General features: G+C 41.9%; 1 protein-coding gene across 3 annotated transcripts in view; it reads right to left on the bottom strand.

Moving 5' to 3' along the window:
* Positions 1-18,969, bottom strand: part of MATN2 (matrilin 2) — a 127,059-nt gene that overhangs the window by 30,778 nt on the left and 77,312 nt on the right. For all 3 annotated transcript variants that reach the window (XM_035011587.1, XM_035011588.1, XM_035011590.1), the window contains 2 exons: positions 6,349-6,471; positions 330-452 (listed from right to left, as the gene is read on the bottom strand). In XM_035011587.1, the coding sequence (XP_034867478.1) occupies positions 330-452; positions 6,349-6,471 (246 nt within the window). The remainder of the gene's footprint in view (positions 1-329; positions 453-6,348; positions 6,472-18,969) is intronic.

The raw sequence follows: 18,969 nt of genomic DNA, 5'->3' as shown, positions 1-18,969 counted from the left end.
ATATATATATACACACACACCACTTCTTCCTTATCCATTCATCTGTCGATGGACATCTGGGTTCTTCCCAATAGTTTGGCTATTGTGGACATTTAGCAGCACTTTTCTAAGAGCTTTATACGTATTGGTTCTTTTAATCCTCACAACCCAATCTGTGAGGTGGGTAGCACGAATAGTCCCATTTTATGGGTGATGAAACTGACGCAAGGAAGAGTAAGCCTGTCGGACCATTGGGCTCTCAGGAGACCCAGCAGCTTCAGAAGCGAGCCCCGGGGCCTATGTGTGAACCGTGCCCTCCCATCTGAACCCCCTTGCCCCGGCACACTCACGGCTGCAAGTCTTGCCATTAGGGTCTAGGGTGTAGCCCCGGCGACAGCGACAGTAGTAACCTTCCTCCGTGTTGATGCATTCATGCTCACAGCCCGGTTTGTTCAGCGCACAGTAGTTGATCCCTGAGGGGAGAAAGGGCGGACCCTCCTGCAGGCTCTGGGCTTGTCCCAGGGCTGTGAGGTCAGCCCCTCATGGCAAATACTCAGTAAAGAAGGTGCTCTATAAGACACAGAAGACGGCTCCTGCTCTCTGGGAGCTGGTTTGAAGGAGAACCTGGGATCAGAAGTCTGGATTCTTCCAGCTTGGGTCTTTTCCCCTTTTGATGGCCAAAAGCTGGTGAAATGGGTTGAGGACCACAATTCCCAGCCTGTCCCTTCTCAAGAAAGATGGAAACACCTGGAAAATCCAGTTAGTCTTTTCTTCCCCAGTTAACCTGATCACTAGGGCTCAGAGCACGTAGGGAACCACTGTCTGCAGTGATATCTGACAATGACATCGGACAGCACAAGGCAGAGCCAACAAAAGCTGATCGTGCAAAAATATCCAGCTAGCTAGGGGAGGCAGGACCTGGCAGTTACATTAAGAAGGGTCCAAATGCTTAATCTCGCTCTGCATGAGATCATGGCAGCCTCCATATCAAGAAAGTGGAGAAGACACATCTGATGCTTTGTGGCAGGGGGCTGTGACAGTTGTGTCCTATGTAGACATTTGCTCCCATCCAGGCTGGGTTTCTGCCAGCAGGTGGGAGCAGCATGTTTACCAGGAGCCAATTAGCATTTCATTTCCCGGTAGAAAATGTTCAAGTCACAAGACCCCATGAAGAACAGGTTATAGGGGAGATGGAGAACTGGGAAAGGAAATCAAATGACCTCATGGAGGGTCTTCATGAGACTGGTGTTGGAGGAACTGTCCCCTTAGTGGCTGAGCTGGATCTGTCTAACGGCATTGTTCTTTCTCCTGGGGATGTGGGCAGACACTGCTGGTTACCATGCCAACAGCCATTGCCCTGTCTTATCGGGACTAGAACCCTGACCCCCAAGGCATGAATCATGGCTGATCTAAGCCAGCCTGGCAACCATCCCTTCGAGGGGCTATAATGCGCCCTCCCAGGTGACTGGGGGGTGGAACTTTCCACGTGCTCAGAGTTTGAGGAGACGGAGCACGCAGAGAGCACTCTCACCACACACAGGGAATGGCTGAAGGGGAGAGACACCACCACAAGCGTCACTGACCCCTTGGCATTCTCTGTGACTCATCCCTTCTGTGTGAGGGGAGGCAGGATATTGTTAGCTGCGTGTGGTTTCAGTTCATCAGCCCGGAACTCATCAACAACCTTACCTGTGAGGAACAAACTGAATGCCAGAAAACAAGCAAGGAGCTTCAAGGAAGAAAAAGGGGCCTGTCAATAAAACACTGGCCACATACAAACAGACAAAAAAAAAAAACAAGCAAAGAGACAGCGTACAAAGGGCCCTACAGTCTGGGGCCACATAGCGGAGGGTCTGCGGGAATCGCTTCCTTACAGGCCCAGAGAAAGGAGAAATGGTGTTCAGTAAATGCTGCTTTAAAAAGCCAGCATTCAGCCACTATGGAAAACAGTATGGAGTTTCCTCAAAAAATTAAATAGAGAATTACCATAGGACCCAGCAATTCCACTTCTGCATATTTACCCAAAAGAATCAAAAGCAGGGACTTGAATTCAGCCTTAAAAAAGAAGGAAATTCTGACATATGCTACATCGTGGATGATGCCTGAAGGCATCATGTGAAGTGAAATAAGTCAGACACAAAAGGACAAATATTATATGATTCCACTTATATGAGGTAACTCGAACAGGCAAACTCAGAGACTCGGAAAATCAAATGGTGGTTGCCAGGAGCTGGGAGGCGGAGATGGGAATGGGGAGTCATTGTTTAATGGGTATAGTCTGGGGAGATGACAAAGTTCTGGAGTTTAAGGGTGGTGATGGTTGCACAATAATGTGAATGTTCTTAATGCCACTGAAGTATACACTTAAAAATGGTTAGAATGATCATTTTTATGTTAGGTGTATTTTACCACAGTTTTTTTTTTTTTTTAAAGATTTTTATGTATTTATTTGACAGAGAGAGAGACAGTGAGAGAGGCAACACAAGCAGGGAGAGTGGGAGCGGGACAAGCAGGCTTCCTGAGGAGCAGGGAGCCCAATGTGGGTCTCAATCCCAGGACCCTGGGATCATGAGCCGAAGGCAGACGCTTAACGACTGAGCCACCCAGGCGCCCCACCACAATTTTTTTAAAAGCCAGCAATCTCTCTCTCTCTCTTTTTAAAGGATTTACTTATTTGGGAGAGAGAGACAGAGACAGAGAGAGAGCATGCCAGCTGCACAAGTGGAGGGGAGGGGGTGAGGGAGAGGGAGAGAATCTCAAGCCGACTCCCTGCTGAGCCATGAGCTCACGACCCTGAGATCATGACCTGAGCCAAAATCAAGAGTCAGACACTCAACCGACTGAGCCACCCAGGTGCCCTGCCAGCATTATCTTTAAGAAAGATTTACATAGGAAATAATTAAACTGAAAATCATTTTGATTCTTAAAGATGTGATCACTCAGCTATCTGGCAAACAGCAATGCAACACAGACTCTTCTCCAAATGGTTCCTGATCGCAAAGGTTAACTGTAGATCTTGGTCTTCTTTACATGCTTGAGTTACGTTTCTTCACATGTGTATTACTTCATCAGTATTTATTGAGTACCTACCATGTGCCCCATATGTGTTTCGGTCCCCTCGCTAACTGTAAGTGCTACACGTGGGCCAGGCTTGCGGGTAGCTTTACCTGGTGAAGCCCAGAGGGTCCTGTGAGCTCCACATGAGGTCAGCTGGAGGGACTGTCAAACAATAAATTTTAAACAGAACTTATAAGTGCCAACTCACAAGAAAGCTGGAGACTTCACTGAGAAGGTGCGACATAAAAACATGAAAGAGTAGTGACCCCAGACAGTGAATTATAACGCCCATGGAGTGGCACGGATAGCGCATTTCAGAGAAATTGGACAGGCTACCAAATGTTAAAGCAGGATGTCATGTTCCTTTGGTTTAGCAAATCCAGGTCCAGAGAAGGAGAGTAGCCTGTTCAAGGTCATAGGGCCAGTATGAGTGACACTGCTAAGACCAGCCCTCACATCTCCCAGCTCAGTCCAACCTTGTGGATGCCATCCCAGCTCTTCAAGTATGATGTCTCCAGTGACAGGCAGCATCAGCCACGGGGCCAGCATGAGCAATCCTGGAGCCCAGCACACGGGTCACACCCACATCGGATTCCGCCCTCCGGCCCCACCTCAACAGCCAGGCCAGTCCCGGTTTCTGTGCCTTACACCACCGCCTTAATAATTTATGCTTTAAAATGATGACAGTACTTTCCAGAAAAAGAAATTGTGCCCAGATGAGGAGGAAGAAGAAATCCAACCATGAGACTTTTCTTTAGTAGAATTCTGCCTTGAACTTTGTTTTCCACCTTAATTGGATGACATCAAATTCCTTTGAAAAATAGATTTCTTATTAGATTTGAAATTTGCCCACATCCATCCACCATCTATTAAATGTAAATGGCTGTACCCTGAGCTTGAGGTCTGTAATGCTCTTGAGACCTTCAAACTCCTAATAACAAACTCCAGACTTAAATCTAATTTTTTGTTTCCCTCTTCCACGTAATGCTCCAGAGAGACAGGGAGCGCTCACTTCTGTTCACAGCTGTCTGCCATAATGGACAGAGTGCAAACATTAAGTCAGGGGCGGCTCTAAGAGGCTGACCTCAGCAGCCCAGTGCTGGGTCTGCATAGACAATGGAAAATGTAACGATGAGGCAGGAAGTTGGGAGAAGGGCTGGTGAAGACATGGGGTTTTAGAAACAAATTCCATTTTTCTTGGATGAAAAAGTAGGACACCTGGCTAAAGAGGAAATGGAGCTATAATCGCTAAACATATATGAATGAGCATTAGGGACTCTGGACTGGGCCACAGCCTGCAAACAGGCCTATGTGTGGGCTCATCTGTGGTGGTCAAACTACTCCCAATGGTCACCTCCTTTCCACTCGCCCTTCTGTTCTTGACCTCCCTCCTCCCCTGATAACAATGCATGCGTCCAGGGCCTTGGACCCTTCTCTTACTCCAAGTCCCTCTCCAGGATGTGGGGGAGTAGCAGAGGTTGAAGGAATCCTAGATGATTGGTAGGAGATGAATAGCTTCAGGGGCGCCTGCGTGGTGTGGTCAGCTAAGTGGTGGACTCTTGGTTTCGGCTCAGGTCATGATCTCAGGGTTGTGAGCCTCACATCGGGTTCCATGCTCGGCACAGAGATGTTTGAGATTCTCTCTCTCTTCCCCTCCCATTTGTGCTGTCTCTCGCAAATAAATAAATAAAGAGATGAAGAGCTTCAAGCAAATTCCCCTTCACGGACGGCCGTATGCCTAACTAGTTCCCTCTTCCCTCCACTAGTAATACACATGCAGCTTGCAATCACAATGTGTGCCCGAGTGGAACCAGACCTAATTATCCCCTGCATAGGAGATTTGGTCTACAAATGAGTCCACCTGTGGCTGATTTTCCCTGCGTATAGTCAGCCACAAACACACTTATCCCTAGAAAAAGGTGTAAATAGCAGAGAGGAGTGGCCAGGCCAGAAAAGTTGGCCCTTTACCCTAGTGAAAGCATGTGTGGTCTAATGGAAAATATTCCACCTAATTGTTTTCACATTCTGAATGCTCTCCGTGAAAATTCCTATTTAATGCTTGGATGTTTCCAGGGTTTGCATCTAGGCAAGGCCATAGGAATTATCTTTTATAAGAGAGGCGCACTTTCAAAACATGGCCTCTGCAACCATCTACCATGGTGCAAGGTCTAACGCTTATTAGAGTGAGTGGCTAAGTCCATATGTGCTGGGAGCAGAATGTGGCTTGTCTGGATTCAGTTCTATAGCCCACAGTGCTTTTTCAAAAGAAATACGTGGTCGAGCGTTTGAAAATTCAGTCCTGCCTGCGATGCAGAGCCCTGCTGTACATATCACCAGGAAGAGGCGGGTGAAGTGCATGAGAACATACACCCCTAAGAGGGGGTTCCAGAAAGTTCTATAAACAAGACTGTCAGGAGAACACGAACAATTCAGTATGTGTGTTGCCTGACTATGGAAATACTTTTTTAAAAAAGTTCACAATCTGCATGTTTTAAAAGGCCATCTTTCTAAGGAGATTGAGTAATTCAAATAATAGTTGCAATTTCTCCAGGATGATAAATCTCAGATCCATTTACTCATTCCTTCAATCATTCACTCAGTAAGTCTTGTGTTACACCTCCATGTGCCAAGCCCTTGGGGTGTTGAGGATTCAAGAGTCAGAGAGAGAAGACTGTCCTTGTGGACCTTCCATTCTAGTGGTTTCTCAGGGACAGTCTGGTTTAAAGAGATCCCATTTGGGGTCCATGCTCTAGATCCCCCTTGATGTGCCAGCTGATAGGCATTTGAGTCACTCAGCACATTATTCATTTCATCCTGTTGACACCATGTACCTCTTGAGTGCTGCGGGGATGCCCCAAAGTCAGAGTTTTTTTCTTTCTTCATGTCAAAGAGGATAGAGCAGCAATTTCCCCCGCTTAGCAGCCATCACGTATCTCATCTGGTATAACTGGAAGAAACTAACTCCTTTTACCTCCTGTCTCTGAGCCCAGACTGTTCTTTCTCAAAGTCCCAAATACATGTTGTGGGGCTAATGAGGAGGGGGGTGTGTGCCCTCATTTCCCAAAGGTTGGAGCTTTGGCTTGGGTTTCGACTCTGCTCAATGAATCCCGTGGGCAGACCCAGTCCCTTCAGTCTCTAAAAATCATTCCCATCACAGAATCAGGAGTGACAAAAGGTAAAGTCAAGGGCAGAAGAGTGTTAGTAAACACAAATGCTGAGTACAAGTATACCTGCTTCAGATTTGCAAGGAAAAGGAAATTTAGCAGGGCATTTATGGGAACAAGCCCTTCTCCTACACCCAGGGTGACTTACTTCTGCAGGTCTTCTTATCTGGATTCAGAGTGAAACCTTTTAGGCAGTGGCAGGAATAGGAGTCACCCATGTTAACACACTCGTGCTGGCAGCCATGATGAGACGAGGCACAGACGTCTATCTCTGGAGAGGAAGAAAAATCATAATAATGATGAATGAAACAAAAAATCTAACCAGAAAACCAAGGGATTTTCAGTCTTCATTTTCCCTAAACAGATAGATTCCTGTAACATCAAACACTCCCACTATGAAGGGATCTCTCAGTGAAGCTATTTCCATGTTTAGAGATATGGCCCCCCAGTGAGAACTTCCTTGACATCACAAAATGTTTATGCAGCAAATGAATTTGTGAAGATGCTTTCCTTGTCCTGGTTCATGTAAGAGCCCCTTAATAGAAAAGTATGATGGAGCATTTGTTTGTTGTATCACAGGCTGGGAAGAGAGAGCTTAGTTCAATGCTTTATGGAATTCATGCAATTAAAACAATGAATCTTCCCAAAGTCTAACCCCAAACCACTTAAATCCCTCACACACTGAGCCAAACAATAGGACACGAAGCCAGATCCTGGGGAAAAAGAAGGCGTGAACGGCATAGATATCCTGAGTGCAAAATACTGTTCTCATTTCTTTTTTTTTTTTTTTAAAGATTTTATTTATTTATTTGACAGAGAGAGAGATAGCGAGAGCAGTAACACAAGCAGGGGGAATGGGAGAGGGAGAAGCAGGCTTCTTGCCGAGCAGGGAGCCCGATGTGGGACTCGATCCCAGGACCCTGGGATCATGACCTGAGCCGAAGGCAGACGCTTAACGACTGAGCCACCCAGGCGCCCCTGTTCTCATTTCTTCACTGGACTCATCTTCACTAGGATTTTCTCAAGGCTTCACAGTCCGAGAACGTGATCTCTAGGTACACATTAATTTAAACCAAAATATCAAGGGAAAAAAAAGTTTACATGGAATTTTTTATAATGGCATTTTACTTATATAAGCATTTTTAAATATGGAAGTGGCTTCTATGGAAGAGTTTGATCAAAGGTTTTGCTATCATGGGAATTGAAAACACTGCTTAAAATTGCTTGAAATAGTTGACCACTGATGGGGTCATAAAAGAAATATTTTTGTTGTGATGAGGATTTTTATTGTATTAAGGAACATGTGACCTACAGATATCATTTTCATAATGAAGAATTTGGCATAAATGAGCTTTCCCAGCCTGTATCATAGGAAACAAAATGAGTAAGAGAAAGGCACACAATATCCTTAAAAGGAAAAACATTAAGTAAATGCCAATTCTTCTCAATTTAAAGTCATGGAAATGTTAAATTTATACAAAAATGGACAGAAGGGTATAATAAACTCGTATACATATCATTCGGCTTTAAGAGAATCAATCTATGTTCCTCTCATGTTAGGATTCCATGTTACTTTGAAACAAACCCCAGATGTTATATCATTTTGTCCATAGATATTTCATAATGTATCCTTAAAAGCCTGGAATTCTTTATTTTTTTAAGATTTTATTTTTAAGTAACCTCTACACCCAATGTGGGGCTCAAACTCATGACCCTGAGATCAAGAGTCGCATGCTCCACCGACTAAGCCAGCCAGGCACTCATAAAGACTGGAAGTTTTTAAAAAATATCATAATCACATATAAGGTATTTTTTAAAGCTTCTTATTTGGAAACAATTTCAAATTTACAAAAAGTTGCCAACATAAAAGTACAAGTATATAGGTACAAGAAACATCTGTATACTCTCTACCCAGATTCACCTATTGTTAACATTTTACCCCATCTGCTTTATCATTTGTTCATCTTTCTGAACTATTTGAGGTAAGTTACATACATCATGGTCCTTTTTCCAAATACAGTGTGAGCTTCCTAAGAGGAGGGATATTCTCTTATATATTCTCTTAGATAACCACAGTATAGTTGTAAAATTTATAAATTTACATTGATATAATACTTTAATCTACTATCCATATTCTAGTCTTATCAGTTGATCTAATAATGTTCTTTATAGTGTTTTTATTCCTCCAGTATAGAATCCAGTATAAGGTCAGAGATTATATTTAGTTTTCATTTATGCTTAGCTTCCTTTAATCTAGAACCATGTGTCAAATGTAGCCATTTAAATCAAAATGGGTTAAAATGAAATTAAATTAGGGGTGCCTGGGTAGTTCAGTTGAGCATCTGACTCATGATTTTGGGATCATGAGATCGAGCCCCTTTTCAGGCTCTGTGTCTGCTTGTCCCTCTCCCTCCCCCTCTGCTCCTCCCCTCCCCACAAGCATGTGTGCTCTCTCTCTCAAATAAATAAATACATAAATCTTTTTTTTTTTTTAAGATTTTATTTATTTGCGAGAGAGAGAATGAGAGACAGAGAGCATGAGAGGGAGGAGGGCCAGAGGGAGAAACAGACTCCTGCTGAGCAGGGAGCCCGATGCGGGACTCAATCCCGGGACTCCAGGATCATGACCTGAGCCTAAGGCAGTCGCTTAACCAACTGAGCCACCCAGGCGCCCAATACATAAATCGTTTTTAAAAATTAAATTAAAAATCTAGTTCCTCAGTCGCACCAGCCACATCTCAAGTATTCAAAAGCCATAGTAGCTTCTGACTGCTGTACTGTATGAACTTATGGCATTCCTCTCAAAAGTTTTCTTGTGTCTCTTTCTAATTCATTCTTCTCCAAATCCTCTGGCCCCATATAATCATTAGCCTTTCAAAAATTTCAGTTTGTGTTTTCTAGAATTTTATTAAAATGGAGTCATATAGAATGTATTCTTTTGGATCTGGGTTCTTTTCTTTCTCTCTTTCTTAAAGATTTTATTTATTTATTTGAGAGAAAGAGAGAGGCAGAGATAGAGCATGAGCAGGGGGAAGGGGCAGAGGGAAAAGGAGAGGGAAAAGCAGACTCCCCGCTGAGCAAGGAGCCTGACACAGGGCTCGATCCCAGGACCCTGAGATCATGACCTGAGCCAAAGGCAGACGCTTAACCAACTGAGCTACCCAGGCACCCCGGGTCTGGATTCTTTCACTCATCATAATTATTTTGAGATTCATCCATGTTCATGTGTATATCAATAGCTTGTTCTTTTTTTATAGTATTTCATTACATGGATATACCACAATTTATTTATCCATTTACCTGGTGTTGGAATTTGAGTTGTTTCTAGTTTTGGGCTATCACAAATAGAGTAGCCAAGAACATTCATGTATAGGTCTTTATGTAGACATACGCTTTTATTTTTCTTGAGTCAACATCTAGGAGTAGAATGGCTGGGTCATACCGTTGACATATGCTTAATTTATGAAACATTCTCAACACCAGTTTATGAGAGTTCTGATTGCTCTACATCCTCACCAACACTTGGCATTTTAGCCATTCTTTTAGGGTGTAGTAATTATCTCATTGTGGTTTATTTTGCATTCCTGTAATTACTAACACTGTTGAATATATTTTCATATGCTTATTTGCTATCTCTATATCCTCTTTAGTGAAGTATCTCTTCAAATCTTTCATCCATTTTTATTGGGTTGTTTGTCTAATTATTAAGCTTCAAGAGTTTTGTTTTTCTTTTTTAAGATTTTATTTATTTAGGGCGCCTGGGTGGCTCAGTTGGTTAAGCGACTGCCTTCGGCTCAGGTCATGATCCCGGAGTCCCCGGATCGAGTCCCACATCGGGCTCCCTGCTTGGCGGGGGTCTGCTTCTCCCTCTGACCCTACCCCCTCTTGTGCTCGCTCTCTCACTCTCTCTCTCTCTCAAATAAATAAATAAAATCTTAAAAAAAAAAAAGATTTTATTTATTTATTTGACAGAGAGAGACACAGCGAGAGAGGGAACACAAGCAGGGGGAGTGGGAGAGGGAGAAGCAGGCTTCCCGCCGAGCAGGGAGCCCAATGCGGGGCTCGATCCCAGGACCCTGGGATCATGACCTGAGCCGAGGGCAGTCGCTTAACCGACTGAGCCACACAGGCGCCCCCAAGAGTTTTTTATATATTCTAAATATAAATCTTTTTTGGATATAATTTTTGCAAGTATTTCTTTTCAGTCCATGACTTGCCTTTTCGTTTTAATAATGGTATCTTTTGAAGAACAAGAGCTTAAATTTTGATGAAGTTCAAGTTGTTCATTTTAATTTTTATAGTTTCTGCTTTTTGTGTCCTACTTAAGACACCTTTGCCAAACTCAGGGTCACTAAGATCTTCTCCTATGTTTCCTTCTAGAATTTTTATACTTTTGTTCTTATATTTAAGTTTAAAATCCAATTCAAGTTAATTTTTGTGTATGGTATAAGCTGAACGTGAAGTTGCTTTTTTTTTTTTGCAATCCGATTGTTCCATTTGTGGAAGACATTATCCTTTCCCCCATGAATTGCCTTGGCATCTTTATTGAAAATCATTTCACCATATATGTGTGTCTATTTCTGGACTCTATGCCATCCCATTGATCTATATGTCCATCTTTACACAAATACCACACTGTCTTGATTACTGTTGCTTTATAATTAGTATTAAAAATCAGGTAGTTTAAGTTCTCCAATTTTGTGCATCGTTTTCAAAATTCCTTTGACTGTTTTAATCCTTTTTTTAAATTTTTTTATTTTTTATTTATTTATTTTTTAATCCTTTTTTTTTTTTTTAAAGATTTTATTTATTTATTTGACAGAGAGAGACACGAGAGAGGGAACACAAGCAGGGGGAGTGGGAGAGGGAGAAGCAGGCTTCCCGTGGAGCAGGGAGCCTGAGTCAGGGCTTGATCCCAGGACCCTGGGATCATGACCTGAGCCGAAAGCAGCCGCTTAATGACTGAGCCACCCCGGCGCCCTGTTTTCATCCTTTGCATTTTCACATATATTTTAGAATCAGCTTGTCAATTTCTACAAAAAACCATGCTAGGATCATGGTAAATATTGCTTTGATGTATAGATTACTTTGGAAAGAACAGACAGTTAAATATTAAGTCTTCGGATCCATGAACATGATATATTTTATTAAGTCTTCTTTAATTTCCCTTAGCCATATTTTGTAGCTTTCAGTGTATAGGTCATTTTTTGTCAAATTTACCATAGGTAACTACATATTTTTGATGTTATGATAAATGGTATTTTTTAATCTTGATTTTCCATTAAAAAATACAAAAAATAGTTGTGTTTTGCAATATAGACCTTGTATCCTGCAACCTTGCTAAACTCACTTAAAAGTTCTGGTAGCTTTTTTGTAGACTCCACTGCATTTTTGTATACAGATGATCATGTCTGTTAATAAAGATGCTTTAATTCTTCCTTTCCAATCCAGATTTCATTTCTTTTTTCTTCCTTATTACAATGGCCAGAACCTATAGTACGATGCTAAAAGGAGGTGGTGAAGTGGGTATCCTGTTTTGTTTCTAATCCTATAAGGAGAGCATTCAGTGTTTCATCAAGTATGACGTTACCTGATGCTTTCTCCACTGATGCACTTTAGCAGATGGAGGCAGTTCTCAACATTCCTGGTTTGCAGAGGTCTTTCTTTCTTTCTTTCTTTCTTTCTTTCTTTCTTTCTTTCTTTCTTTCTTTCTTTCCTTCCTTCTTTCCTTCTTTCCTTCTTTCCTTCTTTCTTTCCTTTCTTTTCTTCCTTCCTTCCTTCCTTCCTTCCTTCCTTCCTTCCTTCCTTCCTTTCTTTCTTTCTTTCTTTCTTTCTTTCTTTCCCTTTCTTTCTTTCTTTCTTTCTCTTTCTTTCTTTCTTTCTTTCTTTCTTTCTTTCTTTCTTTCTTTCTTTCTTTCTTTCTCTTTCTTTCTTTCTTTCTTTCTTTCTAAGATTTTATTTATTTATTTGACAGAGAGAGACACAGCCAGAGAGGGAACACAAGCAGGGGGAGTGGGAGAGGGAGAAGCAGGCTTCGACCCCAGGACCCTGGGATCATGACCTGAGCTGAAGGCAGACGCTTAACGACTGAGCCACCCAGGCGCCCCAGTTTTTTTCTTTTAAAAATCATAATTGGGGGGTGCCTGGGTGGCTCAGACGGTTAAGCGTCTGCCTTCAGCTCAGGTCATAATCTCAGCGTTCTGTGATCGAGCCCCGCATCGGGCTCCCTGCTCCAGCAGGGAGTCTGCTTCTCCCTCTCTCTCTGCTGTTCCCCCTGCTTGTGCTCTCTCTCTCTGTCAAAAATAAATAAAATCTTTAAAAAAAAAATCATAATTGGATGTCAGGTCTTGTCCAATGCTCTTTCTGTATCTATTGAGTTGAGCTATATGGTTTCTGCTTTTTCATATGTTAATATTGTGAATTACATTGATCAAGTATTAAATGTTAAATGAATCTTGAGTTTCTGGGATAGTCTCATTGGTTGAGATGCACTATCTTTTTTATATATTGTGGGATTTGATTGCTAAAAATATTTAAAGAACTTTTACATGTATTTTATGAGGGATATTTGTGTGTAGTTTTCTTTTCTTGTAATATATTTTTCTGGGTTTTATATAGGGATAATGCTGGCTTCATGGAATAAGTTGAAAAATGTTCCTTCTTCTTTGATTTTCTTGAAGAATTTGTGTAAATTAGTATTTATTCTTACTCAAATGTTTGGTAGAATTCACCAGTTAAGTCAACTGGTCCTAGTGTTTTCTTTGTGGGATGGTTTATAAGTACAAGTTCAATTTCTTTTTATAGATAGAGGCCTTATTCACATGATCTATTTCTTCTTGAGCTAATTTTAATTTGAACAGACTATTCATTAATCAAATAACAACACCAAAAAACATATACTTGTCAATTATCTCTATATATTACTATATAATTTTGTGAAGAAAGGTAATTAGACATGATAATAAATAAAGCAATGAGAAAAGATTTTCTCTTAGTAAGTTAGCAAAAAATTTTTAAATCACCTCCTCAAAACACTTACAGTAGAGTATAAATTGTTACAAACTTTTTGGAAAATAATTTTGCAATATACATCAAAAACCTTAAAATTGTTAACAGCCTTTGAGTCAATAAATTTCCTTTTGTGTTTTATTCCTGGTCAGAAATGCAACGACTTATATATGAGGATATTTGCCACAATACAATTTGAGCAGCCAAAAAAAATGTTGAGCAATTTGTGATACATACATATGATAAATTATCATGCAGACATTAACATTTTTTAATGTTTTTGATAAAATTTAAATGACATTTGAAAATGCTCATGATTTAATGTTATACCATATGATCTCAACTCTATAAAAATATATTCATGCACATAAAAAAAGACAGAAGAGAAAGAGCAAATCAGTATTAACCATGTTTGTCTCTGGGTGATGAGAGTACAGATCATTTCATTTTATACAAATTCATTTCTATATGATCCAGTTTTCTACATTACTTTTGTAATCAAAAGGGTATTAAAAATAAGTATACATGTTTATAATTGTGAAATTAGTTGCCATGGAAAACAACATTTAAAAATAGAAAAAAAAGAACAGTGTGGGAAGTGCCCAGTAGCGGAGAAGAAAATAATCAGGGAAAATTGCTGGGGACAATATGTATAGCTTCTGATGTCTATATCCAAAACACAAAATACAGGCAACAAGCAAAGCCAATTTAGGTTTTTAGAATAGGGCAATGACTATGAGCTCACAGGTATCACTGGAATTTGGGGATTCAAACATACGACTATGGAGAGGACAGGCTCTATGCTCCATGGGCCACAACACTACATTACTATGTCTCACTCTCTTCTAGTCACATGGACTTCCTTGCTGTCCCTCAAATTGCCAAGCCTCGCAATGCCTGCCTCAGGGCCTTTGCACTGGTGCCATTTCCCCTACTTCAAGCGTCTCCTCCTTCCCTCACCTCTTTCAAGCCTTTGATCAAATGCCACTTTCCTGTGAGCCCTGTATTCTCATCTTACTCTGCTCCAATTGAATGTAAGATATTGTCCATAAGGACAGAAGTGTTTTAGTCTGTTTTACTTACCACTGCATGCTCAGTGTCTCTAATAGTATCCGGCACATAGTAGGTGCTCAACAAATAGTTGTTGAATGAATACGTGGTGATCAGTATTACTCTTAATGGAGTGTTTTGGAGGATTTAGATGTGTAAACACTGCCCACTAAGAACCAACAAGGGGTCACTAAGGATATAAGACAGATCTCACATACTTCTTCAGGCTTCTTTTTGCCAGGGTACTTAAAAAACCTCCCTCCGTGAGGATATCAGCTCAGCAATTAACATCTTCTGGGTACAAATATTCAGCCAGTTACAGACCCGACCAATTATTCTTTCATCCAGCACACATTTCTCCATCTGGTCTAGGGGGTACAGGGCTTTTGTCCACAAACTGGCTGAATGTCTATGAAAGTATAGATAGTTCTTACCACATTTTCCATGCCTGGCTAGTCTACTAAATGAAATAAAGTTATTCTGATATGACTCAGTCTCAGTGGCCAAGAAAATACAAGAAGCTTAATTTGTTCTGTTGGTTTCAAAGTGCAAGGTAGTAGTTATCAGCTCAGTTTAAGGAATCACTTTCTAAGAGTCAGAGCTGCACAAAGTGGAATGCACTGCATGGGGTGTAGTGAGTGTCCTGTCAGTAGGAGTATTCAAGTGCAGGCTGGACGATGGCATGGTGGGAATATTGTAGGATGCGGTGGTTGGGCTAGAACTAGGTTGAACTTTAAGGCTGCCTCTAACTGAGAGTCTTTGATTCATGCACACTGTTCTCACAAAAGCGGCATATTACAGTAGCTTAACCATGAGCTGGCCAGGAAACCCAAAGACTGATACATTTTACACATTTTATATTTTATGCTGCTGATTCAGTATAAAATTATTCCCTTTTTCTGTGTTTCACTTTTAATGAAAGTATAAATATTCATGTAGTACTTTACTTTGTGCAAAGCATTCCTACTTGAAAAAAGGATGGAAATGTCAACCCAGTTATCAGTGGAGTCTAAAAAATAATGAGTATAATGATCTCCAAGTCAGTAAATAATAAATAACAATATGCTGTTATATAAATGACAAATGTTTGTAATTGCCTTAACTCATTATCGCATGAGACATGACACCCACAGTCTCCTTGATACCAAGACATAAATTCCTGTCCGGTGGATGGAAGTCCTCTATCTTTCCCGTGAAAAGTCCCTGAACATCTGAGAATGTTCTCATGTCTGGCTCGGTAGTTTCAAATTAGACCTCAGAAAGTCTTGCCACAATAGGATCTAGCAGTTTGAAAGCAGGGGCTTGAACAGATACGTTCATAGCAGCATTGTTCACTGTAGCCCAAAGGTAGGAGCAAACCAGGTGTCTCGTGACAGATGAACAGATAAACAAAATGTGATGTCTACGTACAATGGAATATTACCCAGCCTTAAAGAAGAAGGACATTCCAACATAGGCCACAACATGAATGGGTGAATCTTGGAGACATTATGCTAAGTGAAAGAAGCCAGTCCCAAAAGGACAAATGTTGTATGATTCCACATACACGAGGGACCTAGCGTAGTCGAATTCATAGAGACAAAAGTAGAAGGGTGTTGCCAGGGGCTGGGGGCTGGGAAGGGAATGGGGAGTTATTCAATAAGGATGAGTCTCAGTTTGGGGAGATGAAAAGTTCGGGAGCTGGATGGTGGAGATGGTTGCCCAACAACATGAATGTTCTTAACACCACCGAACTGTACACTTTAAAATGGTTACAGTGGTAAATTTATTACATATATTTGACTGTAATGAAAAAAAAGTCTTGCCAATATTTTGCAAATTAATGGTACCTGCCTATTTCTACTCTTCTCCCCTCTACAAAATATTCAGATAGGTTTGGATGGGTTGCTTCAGGATTGACATAAAGATATAAAGAATTGATATAAAAAGTGGTGCTTTTTTGAGTACTTACATATTTTATTTATTTATTATTTATTTATTCTTTAAAAAGATTTTATTTATTTATTTGACACACACAGAGAAAGAGAGAGCACAAGCAGGGGAGATAGAGAGAGAGGGAGAAGCAGGCTCCCCACTGAGCAGGGAGCCTGATGCGGGGTTTGATCCCAGGACCCCAGGATCATGACCTGAACCAAAGGCAGTTGCTTAACCAACTGAGCCACCCAGGTGCCCTGAGTACTTACATATTTTAAATTATATTATTTGTTCAGGAACATAAAGCTCTATTATGTATATTTTGGCTTAATCATAAATTAATCATGCTTTGGTAGATCACATTGACAGTCTCCTTTTCCAGACAATAATTATATACTTATTAATTGGATGAAGCCCTCAAATATACTCTTGGTTAAAAAGAGAGACAACATTTAAGGGACTGCGTATCTTTTGTTTTATTTCACTTTCTGCAAGTTTATGAGAAGTGGAAAAATTTTTTAAAAGCTCTCTCAACATCACGGGAGCACCCAGCGGAGTTGGCTGGAAGCTGACACGATGTCTCATTAATTACTAATGGGATGGCTGCCTGGATTCTGAGTTTCCGCCTCCATCCTGTTTCTGTCTTTTTAACTGGCCCCTATTCCACAGTTCTCGTTCTTGTCCCTCACAGATGTGGGGTGCTCCCAAGGCTCTCGGTTCTTACTGCCGGGTTTCGCTTTATTTCCCACTCTCGCAGCTTTCCAAGTAAGCCGGGGGTCCTGTTCCTCTCGCCAGTAACCTCCCCAGGTCTAGCCCTCGCCCTGTTCCCAAGCATGGGAGGAAGGGGGTCCTTTTTCTAGGGGACACATCTCCCCAGTGCTGCCTGCCCAGACCCCTATAAGTGCCCAGCACTCTTCTCTGCCCTGAGACCTCTGGGTCTTGACTCTACCAGGGCCCAGAGGCAGCTGGACTGCTGGGCTCCGTGCTTAATTGGTAAGGCCTCCCAGCTGGACCAGGCTGGCCCCTGCCTCCCAGCAAGACTCTCCTCCCAGGGCCCCTGCGCTTCAGTGCCCACTACCAGGGTCCCCTTGCCTGCACCATCCTGGGGCTTGTAATCCTCCACGTCCCAAGAGTTTCTGGGATAGGAGACATGCTGAGCCACAGGGTGGGGGTGATCATGAGGCACTGGGAACTGGGGATGGGGACCCCAGGCAGGGACGGAGTTCTGCAGAGGCAGGAGGGAGACTGGATAGGATGTGTGTTTTCCTCCAAGTCTGATCCCAGTGGAAGCCTGGGGCCAAGTCTTGATTTTTTATGCACTATTAAACTTAGGTCAGGCATGTGGTATATGCTCAATAAATACCAATTTAAAGTCTTTGAAGGCAGTATCATCCCTTAAAAGAACTTGCCCAGCACCAGACAATTTTGCCTAATAGTTTATATGGATGATTTCATTTAGTTTTCAAGACAACACTATGAAGCAGGCAGCATTATTATCCCCTATTAGTTGAGGAAACTGAGGCGCAAATAACTTGCCCAAGATCATGCAGCAAAAGAGCAGAATTTGATCTGAGGCTGAAGACTGCCCCTTGGCATCACATGGCCTCCTCTCTGATGAAGAGAACTGACCTACCAGCCCAGCAACCACATTCCCAGCCAGGACCAGAGTCCGGGCTGCTGGCCTATGGTTCCGAAAATTCAGAAGGGAAGGGAGACTAGGCACAGAGGAGTCCACTCATTCATTCACTTCTTCTTTCAATAAACTGCGTGTAGGTCCTGTGCCAGGCATGTGCCTGAGCCTGTCTGGCTCGTATCTTTGCACTTCCTTCCTCCTCCTGGCCACCCCTGTCTCAGCCTTCTTTGTCCGGTCAATAAATGACGGGCTCTGCCTTCAAGACTCAGCCCAGGTATCTTGTTCTCCAGGAAGGACCTCGCCTTGTTCATTGCTATTGGCACATTTTTAGGGCTCCAGAAATATATTTTTTGACTGAATGTGTCCCTTGCAGTTGCACGCTCACCCCTACCTCCAGTTCCAGTGGTTTGTGAGCTGCTGATGATTAGGGATTGAAGGGCAAGTTTATATTCCAGGCGTTGTGTGGGGGACCCTTTTTAAAACACTGTGCAAGTATATCCTGCCTTACATAATCGATTTATTTTAGAAAGGTTGTGGGTGCATGAACTTTTTATGAATTGAAATCCTATTTTCTCACTGATGTATGTTTTAGAGATGACTTATGCTAACCTGCTGTTAAACTTCACTTTTTAGGGCACCTGGGTGGCTCAGTCCGTTAAGCGTTTGCCTTCAGCTCAGGTCATGATCCAGGGGGCCTGGGATGCAGCCCCACTGCTCAGTCGGGAGCCTGTTTCTACTTCTCCCTCTTGTGCTCTCTCCCATGCGCGCGCTCTCTCTCTCAAATAAATAAATAAAATCTTAAAAAAACAACAACAACCCTTTTTAAAAATGCTGAGCCCTAACACCTTAAAACCAAGCTTCTCTCAAGTGAACCCCTCTACAGGATGATAGTCCATACACAACCTCTTAAGTGCTCTGACATACCTTTACATGTAAAAGAATGCTTTTGCAATCCTTTTGCAAAACATCTTTATAAATTTTTTATGGTCAGATTTTGGGAGCTCAAATTAATTTTGACTTGTGTGTGTACAGTTAAAATCAAACAGAACTAAATATGTCAAACAAAAGAATGAGCAATTCTCTGCAAACCGCCCTCTGCCCACCCCTCCCCCACCCCAAAGCAACCACATTCAACTCCTTTAGGCTCAGCGATTTTCCTGTACT

Source organism: Mirounga leonina, unplaced genomic scaffold (assembly GCF_011800145.1).
Source record: "Mirounga leonina isolate KUSES-001 unplaced genomic scaffold, KU_Mleo_1.0 Mir_165, whole genome shotgun sequence".
Lineage (NCBI taxonomy): Eukaryota > Metazoa > Chordata > Mammalia > Carnivora > Phocidae > Mirounga > Mirounga leonina.
The sequence above is the reverse complement of the archived record's forward strand: the minus strand, read 5'-3'. Positions and strand labels throughout refer to the sequence as shown.